We start from the raw sequence: 15,224 nt of genomic DNA, 5'->3' as shown, positions 1-15,224 counted from the left end.
GATCTACCCTCTCCTAAAAAAATATTTTTAATACTTCTCTCCCAAAAACCACAATGGATAAGTTGTTGTTTTGATGTTAAAAATTAAAACAGTTAAATTTTCGATACTTGCTGCATTTAAATTGTAACCCCTTTGCTACACGTCCTCCTCCGGTGTCCAGTACAAAGCGTTCTGATCGCCTTTCCGCGATAGTTCCCACGCACGCCGCGACCGTTCAGTCGCAATCCTCTGGAAAGTGACCTTGGGGTCGATTCCTGTCACTTCGATCGTTGTCTGGGAACGTCTTTCTTTGTCATCGCTTGTTACTACTGTATATAGTTTTCATCTCGAGTTGTTATTGCCCTCACCCGGTATTTACCTCGAGGTGTGGTGGTGTCGTACGTGTGGCGAGAATTACAGGCCATAACACCGAACCGCATGACAAGTGCCGCTCACGTGGCACGTTCTTCCCTGTCATGGTGTTCCAAGATCTAACCTCAATTCCTAAATAACCTTCTATTTTGTTGGATTTTCAGTAAAATGGTAAACTAACTTGAGGTGTCAATATCATTAAATTACAATTCAATTTACAATTTTTTAAATTATGACAAAACATAGCAGCAAAATTTATTTTTTGCATTTAATTTTGTTGCTGAACATCGCATTTCGTCAATGCTACACTACCGCAGAATTATGGAAACTCTTGCTCGAAAAATTATTTGGCTTTCTTTCCTCGTTCATAAAAATTTTACGGAATATAAAAATAAGCTTTTATAGTACGGTTTTGTTTAAGTTGCATTTTTAGAAAAGAATTTCTTCTTGCTTAATTCTTTACAATATTTTCACCACATCCAAATTGCGATTTAAAAAGAATGTTATGATCGAATTCTTGGTAGCTTTCGGGCCCTAAACGTTTAAGTTGTAAAGTATAAATTTCAGTAATATTATAGAGCCCGATTTCCTTCCCCATGGCAATTTATCGCCGAATGAACAGTTGGGTTGAGGAACATTAAATTCTTGGGAGGAAAGGTCACTTCCTTCAGCACCCCGGCACGGCGGAGATATTAAAGAGTATTTGACCTCGAAGCCGCGCGGTGTAGGCTTGTACCACGTGGGGGCGGCACTTGGGAGTAGTTAAGCCAATTGAATGACAAAGAACCCCCCTCCACCCACCACTACTAAGCAATTACCATGAGGGAACTATGACTGAGCGGTCGGCTGCGCACAGTTGCTTCGTAAGGTGAGGATTTCCGTTCATTCATACTTACCTCCCCCGCCCCGCACCCGCAGTATATCTCATAATTACCGAGCACAGGTACAAACTCTGTTCCCTGCCCTGGCCCCTAGCTCCGTATAAATATTTACAATGTGTACCTATCTGATTTTAATTTTCTTTATGGTTTTGAATTTTAATTTGCCCAACTTTTAACTGTCTTTCACACGGTCTAGGGCTTTTACTACAATTTAGTTCTTTATAATATAATGCTGCCATTCTAACTTTGAAAAGTTCAAACCCAATACTCATATTGGAAATATACGTATATTTCATGAAAGTGTCGCCTAATTTCTCTTGCACACTTCGTTCACTTTTGTAACTTTTTCCAACTGTAGTGAAAAACAGTGTTTGTCATATAACTTATGAGGAATGTTTGAAGTTTTTTATGATAGAATACTCATGCTTATATGTCTCATTGGAATACAACTCACAGGGCGATCCTACAGACAGAACTAGATACTAACATGTACTGGATATATTGCAACACTAGCGAAATCTTCCCTGGTCCTAGTACTAAACTCAGGGAGGCGTCTCTGTGAGGATTAAATTTGATAAAGGTGATTGAACAGAGAATAAACAGAGACAAAGTAACATTATTTTTGTAGAAGTGTGCAATTCATATACAGAATGTTATGAATAGTTTCTTGTGTTTTTATACTTCCCTACTTGTTGTTCAAACCCTTTTGGTTCTTTACAATTTTACCAACGAAATTCCGAGATGTGGAAGTGTTAGGGATAACGATGGCAGAGGAATATAGTCTGGCTTGGTTAGATAGAGAAGCACATTGTAAAGGTAGGTCCGCTCAGTGTACGCATTTTCGTAATCAGTCTTTGCAAGCTTATCTTAATGGATTTTTAATTCATACATTTTGTCCTCTTTCTGCCAAATGGTGAGGTACGATGTGTAGTTACGTTATTGGGCCACTGAGAAAAGCGTACTCGCAAATTCGACCCTATTTCTATACTTGTTCTCTTCTCGTTAAGTAGAGAAGGTACTAATGTCTTGAACTGAATATTGAACATATTTATCCTAATATGAGATAGTTTTCTGTACTCGAGGTCCAAGCACAGAATCTCGGAAGTTCTGAGCCTAATCCTCCCTGATCTTCTCGAATGAAAAATACCAATTTTGTGAATTTAATCGAACATTTTTGTCTAAAGGAGAAATTTTATCTGAGCTCCAAGCAGAAAATATAGGATGTTAGAACTTAACTTCAAGTCTTCCGCCTCCGAGGTCCAGTCATAAAAACTCGGAGATCAGAGCCTTTATAAACATATCTACAGATACTTCCAAGACCAGGCATTAACATAGTCTAACAATTCAAGCCTTTTCACATTTTTAAAATATTCCATACATCTATTTAATGTGGAAAAACTTCCGATTTAAATGGGTCTTAAGAGAGTTTTCACTTATATGAAATTAACAATAGTCTTATGCATTTTAGATAGGTCTATGAATGTTATAATATTCAACTTCAGAACCTTCAGAAGGCACTTTGTTCAATCTCTTTGACGTGCTGTGTTCTTTTTGTAATGCTCGGAAACATCATGTCATTGATCTATAATCCTAAATATTTGTCTGCTTGGCCGGATTAAAAAAATCCACTATTATTTTGTGTTTACACCATCGAAGGGCTGCTTCCACAGACACGTCTTTTAAATATTTCAAGAATTTAATCGTATACCGTAAGCAATGTTTTGAAGCTTTTGTCAACCGGAAAATTAAATATTAATGATTTAAAATAACGTGCAATTTTTGCAGATCGGATAAGAGCTATAGCACAAGATTATAAAAGGTTCCCGCTGGTGATATATGGGGCTTGGCTCGTGAAGCCGAGACTCGGAGGTGGGTAGCCACGCGGCGTATGATCTGTGATATGATGCATGATGGTACTTCCGGTGGAGAACCGGCCAGTGAAGATCCTCTTCCTCCCGACAACGCCGACCTGCCGGTCACAGTACTTCCCAGGAGTCACGGTCCTTGGTATTGATTTGAGCGAGGAAGGAAGTGGCTGCGGGTCGGTAATAGGCACTTGGCTTCTTCGTGACACCGATATTTTTTGTGCGGAATCGAACGGCGAACGTAGCATAATTATTTGCGTTTTGCTCCAGAATACGGCTTTTTCTATATGTATATGGTAATTATTATCGATGTCTCATTCTTATCAAAATTACCTAGTCAAGTTGCTGATTATATTTTCTGCAATGTGTGTTGAGATAGAGGGAGGAGCAACTGACATTATAAACTTCTATTTGTGACGCCCAGTTCTTTCTCAAAATATATTAAAGTTAAGTTTATTTCACAAAAGAAAAATAATAAATCCCGAAGTTTTATTTATTTTTGTGTATTACCTTATGACAGAAAATGATAAATAAATACACAGTGTTTTATTTTAAAATTGAAACGGAGTATTTACTCGACTTCCTAAGCTCACACGAGGAATACTATATTCAGAAAAATTAAAATTTTGAAGTTATCAACTATTGAAGCTATGGAATGGTTTAGACTTGTAAGCTTTTCACATAATTATGTAACTGATATTTGGAAAAGTGTTAACATTAATTTATTTCAGGTACACTTTCTTATATAAGAATAAATTCAACTGAATACATAAATGGAATTTATTTAGCAATACTTACCAAGATTTTGTTATTAATTTGGGGGGAGGGGGATATAGATTTCTTTTAATATGTTTGATATTAAATGTTATCAATAAATAAAACAACAAAGTAATAAAGCTTATAATATTGATTATTAGCTATTGCAACAACCGCTGACATTTCCCCCAATAAATTATTTGGAAGTAGAGGTCGAGATAAAATGTAATTGTTACAAGCAAAGTCAATTTTATTACAATAATACCAGTAGTAGCAATAAGGATATGATAAAAAGTTTTTTACTTTACTTCTTTTGATTTTGTACAGGCGCCAAAAGTCAATAATTTGGTTCCAGAGAACATGTTTATCAAGATAGGCTGTATGACCTATATAATTATTTTTTAGAGTACTGGTTGAATTTTCAATAATAACAGTATCGCAATCTCGCTATTAATATTCACGACTACGGTGACATCACGTGATCGAACAACAATCAACAATGGTCCGGTTACAGAGGGGAGGTAGCCAGCTGTTGGCGGCTTTGTGGTGGGGGGAAGGGAGGGAGACGACTCCTCTCACCCCGCGCCTGCGCTACTATCGTTCAGTCAGAGCCCGTCCGACACAGCGGTAGCAAGCAGCAGCAGTTCGCGGGTGATCTCGAAGTGTAGTGCAGTGATCGTGCCCGTGCTCGTGCTCGTGTCACTTGATGGGTTTTAACGGCTCGTCCTCACCCCAGCAGAGGTGTCATTGTGCTGTCGACGACCTCCTAGCGCCACTCAGGAGCAAAATGAAAGTGTTGAAGAAAATCAAGAGGAGAATAGGCTTAAGTACGTATCGCCTAATATATATTTTTGATTGTACACTGTTGGTCTTGTTCTATCATGAGTGTGTTTCCAAAATCGGTTAAATGTTTACAATTCAATTAGGAATGTTCAATTGTATGAGCATATTCGTGCTAATATTTTAAAATTATTTGTTAGTAGGTTAACTAATTAATTAAAAACTTATCTTAGAAATACTTGTTGCATATTTAAATGTTGAAATCACATCTTCTAGATAGGTCATGATTTTACAATAGGTTCGCCCATTATAAAAGACTGAACCGTCCTTGTAAATTGGGTTATTATTTTTCTTATGCTTAAGTAGTATAAAAGAATGATTGGATTGCTATAATCTTGCTTTGCGCAGGAATTAAAAAAACGTACTTTATACAGTAACTAATACAATACATTATCGTAGCGCGGAGACATTTCGAGTTAATTAGCAGTGATATTTTGAACAAATAGCCTCACTCATCCTTTGATATTAAAGTAATGGGAAGAGGAACAATAATTGGCAAATAATCAACAGCCTTGATAACCGGAAACGACTCACTCTCATGATGATCAGGGGATAACTTCCGGTTAGGTTATATTATCTCGTTGTTACATTATGATGTTTATAAGCAATTCTGCAATACCGTTCTGCCGAGTATCGCCGGCTGCAGTGCAGTGGTATTTATGTAATGCTATATCTTGGAGAAGAGCTGGGAGCAGCTAGCCGACAGACATCCGGTAGTGCTGACGTCACGTTCTGGCAGATAAAGTTACTTTACCGTCAGATAATATAGCCGAACTCTCTAGGTAGGAAGGAACTACCCATAATATTAGAATACTTTTTAGTGTCTTGCATATTGAAATTTTGTTAAGTGGAAATCAAAATAAATATTTGTCTTTTATCTGGATCGAATTAGAAATTAGCATACAGTCAAAAAACAAGACATTCAGTTGAAGTAAAATAACGCTTGGTAACTCTTAACTCCGATAAATTTGAATGTACTCTAACCATAGTCACAGACCTTATAGTAGCCTGCTGTATGCAACCATTTATTTGTGTAATTTCGTTCAATAATGATACCATACTTCCAGTAAAATGTTAATATGTACGGTAATAAGTATTACTTTTAATAAGGAAATTGGAGATATATAGCATCTAGAGGTTGATGTTCAAGTTATATAGGCTATACTTTAACTTATATAACCTAAGGTGTATATAACCTTTTGTGTTTAAGAAATAAAATTATTTGTTTCGAGACCAAGTTTACACTAGTTAGAACTTTATGAAAATTTTATCTTACAATTGCTTGTTCCAACAGTATCTGTTGATAATAAATTTCTTATTACATCAGCGGCCTCGACAAGTGCTTCACATGCTGATAGGGTTTTATCTCAGTTTCCGTTCTGCTGCCATGTAGGCTACGAGATACCACAGGCTACAGGGCCTCGATAACTATTTCTTGCTGAACAATTGCCCGTTCTCACGTTATCGGTTGTTTACCACTGATGAGTAGTACATGCACTTTATTGTCTTTTGTGTCGGAATTACATGCAGGCTACGTGCATGTGCCGCTGTGTCTCGGAATGTTACTGGCCTGTTCTTTAAAACTTCGAAGCACCACAACTGACGTTTTTGTAGGCTTCGGGCCAGAGGCGTGTTTATGTTTATGTGAAGTTTTCTTCACGACGCCACGCCGCGACCAGCATTCATGCCTCCATGAATGGGAGCCGTTGTTCTGGTTCTGACCGTTGAGGACTTCCTCGTCCTTCATGCAGACTATACACTAAAACCATTCTGTGTGATGGTGGTTGGGGGACTTGACATGTATATTCTATAAAGCCATTATTTATCTTATAGAGATTAATTTTCATAAATATCGGTAAACATGTTCGTGGTGTAATATTGTTAGGGGTAGAAACATAATTATATATAAGAGTTTTCCCTTAGGAATGATGGAATTTGACATTAATCTGGTTATCCATGATAATTAAACCATGTTTGTGATATATATTAAATATAAAATATCCCGATTAGTAATATTTATGAAAAGTAATTTTTGAGGTACTACAGTAGGTTGTATTGACAGAATAAAAGTGCAAGCGAACAGAATTCTACACAATAACAATCATTCCATAAGCCTACAGTACCCCTCTTATAACTATTGCTTCCGGCGGAACTAAATAAAATCAATAGAGTGAGCGAATGAGAGGATCGGCTTATATTGTGTGCTCGCCACCCCTGGCAGCTGCGTGCTCTCGGCGAGGGGTAAGGTAAGGGCGCACAAAGACCCGTTACCTTCGCCGGGAGGGAACCGGCAAGCAGATGTAGCGTGGCATCGTTGCGCAAGGAAGCGAAGGTTGAGGCGAGAACCGGCCAAGGGGCTATGGGAACGGAGATGTGCACGATTTAGAAAGTGGTAGTGTTGGCGGCCGTCCTATATAACAATAAGTGCGGGGCTGGCTAGGTACTGCCACGCAATGCCAGGAGCATTGATCGTCTGTTACCCTGCCGTGCGTCGCGGCAGTGTGTACCGCCAATACTCTAATGTTACTGATTCGGGCTCACATGGTATATGTGGATAAGGTTTAGTAACTTATCACCTAAACTAAACACAAAATTGATGCAGCTTGAATCTTGATTGGCAAGAATATGTTGTGCTTAAAGGTAATGCAAGTATGTAATGGATGGGCATAGTAGCATTCTGTTGATTGGTCTTCAGGTTTTCAATCACCAGATATGTTTAGCCTGGTCAAAAAGCTAAAAATATATGGACTAATCAGAATCCAATTGAGAAATGTGTGGTTTTTTCAGTACAGTTAATAAATAGTGGTATCAATTATCCACGACAGTAAAGTTTGCGGTTAAGTTCGCTAAAAGGTTACACCACATTGCGGTTGACGGGTCGCGTGACCAGTTCCTGTACCGTACAATATAGTACCGTGTCGTCCAAACTTGGTCGCGTGCTAGTGCGTGGTCTGAGTCCTCCCACAGAACGTAGCAGGAAGAGAAATATTCTTTTCGATCATCAGATTGTTGTTGGGGTAACCGTCTCAACATTATTAATACTAGTGAATATTCTTATTTGTTGACAGTTTCTTGGCGGTTACTCGAAATTTTTTTTGTTATTGATGGTCATTGTTATTAGCCTACACCATACCGGTCATTGGATACTTTTGGTGTAACAAGCGTGGGCACGAAGGGTGGGCCGAGGGCACGAAGGGTGGGCCGAGTCCATTCATTCCCGGTTTAAAACCGCAGTGCCAGTGACCGCTAGGAACAGTGGAGTGGAGTGATTGTGGGGTCCGACGGACGCACGACTCTCGCCGTGACTCCTCGGTGTCTCATTCATCCAACTTTGGGCGTCCACTTTCTCGTCCGGAGGTCTGGATGGGATGGATAAGATTATTAATCATATTGTGATTGTTCTTGCACGAAGTTTAAGTTCATGTATGCATTATATGGATTGCATTATATTCAGTACAACCTCTTTACTTTTGTTACCTGAAAGTAAAGAGAATGTTCACTCTCTTCTATCTCTATTTAAGGACGTCCGAAGATTTTTTAAATAATTTTCTTACGCCAATTTGTAGTCATTTATTTTTTTTTCGACTGTTTATTTCGAAATAGTTCTAATTTCACCATTGTATTTTTGTAATGTCATCTGTTTTTAATTATTTTGTGCTCGATGTTTACATTAGGGAACACTAATATCTTCTAACTAATGCTCTGCACTGTCAGTACACAGGAAATTCTATTGTACTTATATAAATAGGTTAGATGCGAGAGCGTGGGAATTTTAATACCCCCGGGTTGTTTCATTACTCATCATGCTATGTTACTCTTCATTAAGGAGTATAACGTGTTTATTCTTCATGATTGTTCCTTAATTTTACAAAAAAACTCGTTTTCCATTTCAACTGCTACATTTTAGTCACAGGAAGAACGTGAGTTACGATGTCTACGACAAGCCGACTTACATCCCACAATTCTCTTTTTTAAGTTTATCAATTTAACTGTTGACTATTCTTGCAGTAGGCCTATTTATTATATCCTGCTCAACCAAGACAATGAGTACAAATGTGTACGGTTCCAGCGGAACACGTAACCGTCAGTGACCAGTCAGTCAGATACACGTATACAGCACAGGCAAGTGGCAATCCTCCAGCGGACACGCTGTAGTCCACCGTGGGAACGCGTTTCCAATTACGGCAATTCTATGAAGGATCCAGCGCGGGCGTCCCTCTCCCACCCCCCGCTCACTCCTCAGACTGTTAACACTTGTGGTCTAATTAGCCCGTTATTTCGGCGGCCTTTTGTGCGTTTTTTCGTAATAACTCTCATTACCTTAGCCATTTGACCGGCCTGTAGGATCAGAGGAAGTAGAGGTAGACATGTCTCTACCTGGATAGTCGCAAAGGATCGTTTCTTTATTACGGAATGGCCTACTTATTAAATAAATTGCATGTCTTGTTCTGAACCGAGTGTCTGCCTTCTTTTTTTATGTGGATGTGTTGGATTTTAACTCTCGTGATTACAATGTTTACTGTTAATGTGAAATTTAATGATTAGAATTAAAAATTTAAGGTATTTAGATGTACATTGTTCGTTTGGTTTAACTGATCTTGATAGGGAAATCGTGAGAAAGAACTAGTTTAACAGGCGATATCAAATTACAGTTTTTAATTTCTTGGTTAATTTTTAGAATATTGCCTAGATTGCGTAATGTGACACATTTCGTAGGCGGATGTTCACAGTTCGCGTCATTAAAGAAAGGAAGCTGTGGAAACATTTGCATATTTTATACGTCAAAGTGGGTCACATGGCGGCTACGCGTGTGGGGGATATAAATACTGAGTTTGAAATAAAACGGCCTACAGAGGTTTTGTTGCTGGGCTATCTCCTCCCACTCCCCCTCCGACTATCCGTGGGTCTGCGTTGATTCGGCACTTCCGTTTCCGCCGCGCCGCGTTCACGCCCGGTCAGCTGTTATGTTCTATTGATAACGCACTGTTAGAAATAAAGTTCTTCTGGAAGCATTAACTCTTTTATCTTTATTAATCTTTTGTTATTGTTTATGAATCTCGATCCAGAATGTGAAAATTTGTCAAATTCAAATTGTAGGAAACGGGACGATCTTGAACGCTTTTGATACATAATAAGAAATTTAAATTGAGGATCCTAATAATTATTCAATTGAAGCTGTCTCCTCTCCTCTCTTCAATTGAATAGAGGTTTGGTTGTAACCCCATAACTCATCTACGGCCGTAACCAACATTTTGTTTCTAGCGTGCCTGTAAGATGAAATATCTAGGAGGAGAAGGAGAAATGTGTGTAAAATAGGACTTTTGAAATAGAACAAGGGGAAATTTGTTTATAACAATACATATGATCTAAGCAGTATAAGCGGTGTACCATTGGGTTACTATGATTTTGTTAACACAATATTCTATGTACAATTCTGTTTTAATTGTAGGCAAGATGTTAAATAAATCCTGTTTAAAAACATAATTCATTTATGTTAATTGAAATGTAAGTATACAAACAAATGAAACGTTTAGTATTTAATTATGCCACGGTTTTTACTTTTGAGTGTTCAAAAGAATTTTTTTTGATAACCCAATTTTTGAGCTTCATAGGACGTGTGTTACAGTTGTGGTTTTAACGGGGTCCCGCTCTCTCCGTAGTTACGTCCCTGCAGACAGGTGTGGGTGGTCTCGCCTGTTGAGTGAATGGATCCAAGCGGGTTTCGGCCTTTGTCCAGTTTACTTCCCCCGCTGTCTGATGATCGTAATGAAGTCATTACAGAGTTTATCACTACGCGGCCGACCGGCGAGTGTGGGAACCGATCATTACGTTATAGAGGAAAACTATAAAATGCTCGTAAAATAAGCGTCCAATTACACGAATGGTTTACGGCCTAATAATTTTGCTTGTGTGGTTTTGTTGTTTCTATTCATCGATTGATTTCATCTCCGCGTGAAATGTAGAGTAGTAGTTTTAATTTTATACCGAAAACACGAGTGACGCCAGTCACAATGTGAGTCAGCTTAGGAGTCAGGCTAGAGTGTATACATACACAAGATCGCACTCTTTATTACATACTCGAAGCGAATAAAAATGTAAGCTTAATTAGACACTCGTTAAAACTGAAGTTTACTTTAGTGACAACCGGTTCAGGCCGACATAAATCTGACAGTTAACAAGCCGAAGTCACGTTACAAGCTGTATTACAAGCAGCGTCGCGTCGGTCTGAGCTTGTAGTTAATTGTGGACCGGATGAGTGCCGACCGCGCTCGCTCGTACCATCTTCGTAACCTTTGAATTGCGCCTGACCTTTTGGCCGCACCGAGACACCGTTGTGTTAAGCGCTTTACTCATTTACTGCCTAGTTTGCTTGCCTTGCGAGCGCCGAGCTAACTAACAAATTTTGTATAAATTATTTATGTATCCGAAATTATTATATTGGAAGAAGAAGGCGTTAGTATATTGATGGGTTTGGAGGATGAATTCTACTCCCTCATTTAATTGTTAAACTAAATAAACTTAATGCAGTAGTGTACACATGTGTTGGATTGCCATAACGTTTACTAATAGACTATATTAAACACTGTTATCATTCCACATAAAAATTATTAATATATTATTTTAAGAACAATAAATTGTGAAAATATAATCTGAGCATATTATTGTTTGACCGAACCTCCAACAGCGACATCACAAAATCAATCCCATGCCATATCTGTTCAGCTGTCAGTTCACGGTTGATTATCTCGCCTTCCGCTCTGCCCTGTCAGTCGGGCTTCGTGCTGTTAATAACCTCATGATTCCTTTACAGTTCACAGGCTTCGTCCGTTCTAATATCGTCGATGTGATTAACTCGCAGAGGTGAACAGTGGGAAACTCGGGAATGAGAAACATAGTTTTGAAAGTTAAATACAGGTGCTTATCAATAGAAAATATTTTCTGAAATTTGTATTCAGTTCTCGTGTCTTCCGCCCAATACGATGACAGAGCATTGTTATGTGACCTAAGCTGACTAACGGAAACAAGTCACGCACCCTCATCGACTGGCGATATTTCGGTACTGGTATCATTAGCTTGATCGACCTTTCCGTCAATGGATGCTAAATCTGTACATGCCTTGTGTAATTGGTTCACATTGCAACCACTCGGATATAGACTCGGTTTTAAAAATACAAAAACTCCATCCCGTATTGTATTAAAATTCTGTTTTCCATTTAGAAAATAAATCCTGATTTAAAAAGCCATTATTATGAAAAATATTACTGAATATAATTTTTTATTTGTTAATTAATTATCAGCGGTGTACCGAGATTTACGGTGGCGAGATTATAGTTGAACAGATTAGCGTTTAAGGCTCGTTTTTTATGAAAATAATTATTTCGTCAATTATTTTTTGTAATTGGTTGTGACGTATGATTGTTAAATAAGTTCGATAACCAATCACTTTGCATATCGGCAAGGTCTGTGAGATAGTAAGTAACAAGGCCTTTCACAATCACTGAAGTGTATGGTTTGAAAAATATAAAAAAATTGGTATAGTTTAATTCACGAAAGTCGTAATCATTTTAAATTCAGTACAATCACAAGTTTATTATAAAATTAAGACTCACAGGCGAGCGGCTGACACATGAGGCACCAATTCTAATTGGGCTCACGTGAATCACTGGCATTTCACCTCAGTAGTCGGTAGTCGCCTCGGGAAGTGGTTCCCTTGAACCGATTTTACTCGGCGCTCGGGGACCTTGTGACGCGTATTTCCGCGTCTATCACCGACCCCGCAGCTGAGCCGTGCGGACCGTCAGTCGTAGTCGTAGACTGTGTCGATGGTGGTCGCGTTCCGTTATCCTTCCCTCATCGTCTGGGGTGAGTTCTCGTTCCTAGCTGTTGAAGCAGTTTATTTTACTTCCATGTCATTATTCGGAGTTAATAGTAAACATTAATTCTGATATGTGAAATTAGTTTTAGATAACTTCGGACTGGGTAACACCAGTTTATAATACTAATGGTATAATGACAGCAATACACAACTACCAAATAAATAAGAGAGTATTGAAAGATTATAAGAACAATATATACATACTATATTAAAACAGTTAAAAGAGAGTAAGTTAATATGGCAAACTCTACAATAAGGATAAGAGCAACATGGTTTGATTCACAAGCACACTGAACTGCAGTTGTCAAATATTTCAGAATTATTATTAGACAAAATATAGTTGTAGAGATTGTGACCCAGTTGAAACTGGTGCTGAGATTTTGTACTGGTGGGGACTCTGAATATGTGCACAGAGTTAGTTACTTAGAAGTTGAAAATGTTAGGAAAGTCTTGATATTCTCTGTCGACTTTTAATAGAATTGCACTTAACATTTGTACTGACATTGGCTTCTGTTGACTGACCATCTGTGTTGTTTGTTGCAGCGCCCCGCAACTCTGGCAACAATGGCGGTACAAACAACTTGCCACCTGTGTTGTTCCATCAAGTCCATGGTGACAACATCCGTATCTCACGGGATGGTGTGGTGGCTCGCAGAGCAGAGAGCTTCTGTAAAGGAGTCACTTTCACCAATCGTCCTATCAAGATATCAGAGAAGGTATGTCAGTCACTATCGTCATGTATTATGGCAGCTTAAGTATGTAGGTAGTAGAATTAATTAGGTTTAGGTCAGGCTTAGAAATTTTAAAATGAGAGCCATGGCCGGTTAAAAAAAAAACAGTTGTATAATGCTGTATACTTTGTAAGCATTACGTCACTAATTAGTAATTTAGACAAGTTAAATTTTTAAATTAATCAGAAACAGTTTATTAAAGTTGAAACTAGAAAGCTTCTTCATGTAACCCCCACCATGTTCTTGAGTTGTTTTTAATGAAATTTCTATTTGTGTTTGCAGGTATATGTAAAGTTCCTAGATGTATCCAACAACTGGAGTGGAGTCATCAGATTTGGTTTTACATGTAATGACCCCAGCAATTTACGTCACGCTCTTCCTAAATATGCTTGTCCAGGTAGGTTTATTTGCTTCCTAAAAATTAACACTAGTCTATAAAAGTACAGTTATAGAGTTTGATTCATTTGTTTTCAATCAATCAACAACTTTATGATTGTTACAGACCTAACAAACAAGGCTGGCTACTGGGCCAAAGCTCTGGCCGAGAGGTTCTGTGAACGGGACACCGTGCTGTTCTACTATGTCACCCACGCAGGTGATGTTCACTTCGGCATCAATGGTGAGGAAAAGGGCATCTTCTTCAGTGGCGTTGAGACGAGAGGGCAGCTCTGGGCGATGATTGATGTCTACGGCAACTCCACTGCCATTGAGTTGCTAGACGCGAGACACCAGCTGAACAACTCACGCCGGAGCTTGCCGGTCAGTAGTGGAGATGTGAGTCCAGATGTGGACAGGCTGATTATGCCGTCGATGGCCGCTCTCAGTATCCAGTCCAGTCCCCGGATAGAAGATGTGTCCGAACAGGTGCCACCGCCACCCAGGTTCCAGCAGCCAGGTGCACACTTCAGTCCTCTGCCATTCCACCGCACGAGGGGCCGGAATGTGAGACTCAGCAATGACCGCTGTATTGCCAGTAGGATAGACACAGAGTTCTGTCAAGGATATGTTTTTACTGCCAGACCTGTCCAACTGGGAGAACGAATTGTCATCCAGGTATGTCTTATATAAACCTTTAAAAAAATTCATTTGTAGCTAAAACTCACTATAAATACTTTTAAAACTTAAGCTAAAACTTTTAACAGAAAATCCATTCATGTCTAACAAGTAAATAACCCATATTATCTTCCTGTAGATTCTTGCGACTGAGCCGATGTACCTTGGAGCACTGGCCTTAGGACTAACCAGCTGTGACCCCTCAACCCTCCAGTCTTGTGATCTCCCGGACGATAGTGATCTGCTTCTGGACCGACCCGAGTACTGGGTGGTCAGCAAGGATGTAGCCAACTGCCCACAGCGTGGCGATGAACTGGCTTTCTGCATCACCCATGCAGGTACCGTTAGAAATGAGTTTATTAATTATGGCATTAATAACATGTCCATAATTAGTAATCTAAGATGTTTGTACAAAATTTAGTTGTATTCGTTACAAGAAATTGATCACTTAACACTTTGTTTGATTGTTCTGATGGGCCAAAGGCACATAAAGAGACCTTGGGTAAGAACATTTGTGTAAGATGTAATATCCAATAACGTAGCTAGCTTTTCTAACATCTTTTACCGTAATAATATCACGATATATTCTGCTCATGCACTATTACTTGTATCTTTTCTATATATTTCCTACTCTACCAACTAAATCTGATATATAAGCTTCTCACCTTTCAGGATGAGGAGTAATTTAGAAGATCATGTTACAAAAATGAAAATTAACAAAGTTTTAAATTTGATTGAGTTGTCATTTTGTGTCATGACACATTTAAAAAATGTAAACTCAGTTCCGATAATAAAGTTATGAAAATAACCTTGACTTAACAGCAGTCTCAGATTAAAAGCATTCTCAAAAATCAAAGTTTGATATTGTTAA

General features: G+C 38.6%; 1 protein-coding gene across 3 annotated transcripts in view; it reads left to right on the top strand.

Annotated features, from left to right (window-relative positions):
- Window positions 1–15,224, top strand: part of LOC124371757 (protein neuralized) — an 86,546-nt gene that overhangs the window by 67,542 nt on the left and 3,780 nt on the right. The window contains exons 1-5 of one of the 3 annotated variants that reach the window (XM_046830100.1): window positions 4,449–4,680; window positions 13,113–13,285; window positions 13,583–13,697; window positions 13,803–14,353; window positions 14,493–14,691. In XM_046830100.1, the coding sequence (XP_046686056.1) occupies window positions 4,560–4,680; window positions 13,113–13,285; window positions 13,583–13,697; window positions 13,803–14,353; window positions 14,493–14,691 (1,159 nt within the window). In that variant the 5' untranslated portion in view covers window positions 4,449–4,559. Of the gene's footprint in view, window positions 1–4,448; window positions 4,681–12,501; window positions 12,557–13,112; window positions 13,286–13,582; window positions 13,698–13,802; window positions 14,354–14,492; window positions 14,692–15,224 lie in introns of those variants that run through there. The other 2 variants (XM_046830108.1, XM_046830116.1) reach the window with 2 other exon arrangements.

Source organism: Homalodisca vitripennis, chromosome 1 (assembly GCF_021130785.1).
Source record: "Homalodisca vitripennis isolate AUS2020 chromosome 1, UT_GWSS_2.1, whole genome shotgun sequence".
Classification (NCBI taxonomy): Eukaryota; Metazoa; Arthropoda; class Insecta; order Hemiptera; family Cicadellidae; genus Homalodisca; species Homalodisca vitripennis.
Note: the sequence above shows the minus strand (reverse complement) of the source record. Positions and strands in the feature narration are given on the sequence as shown.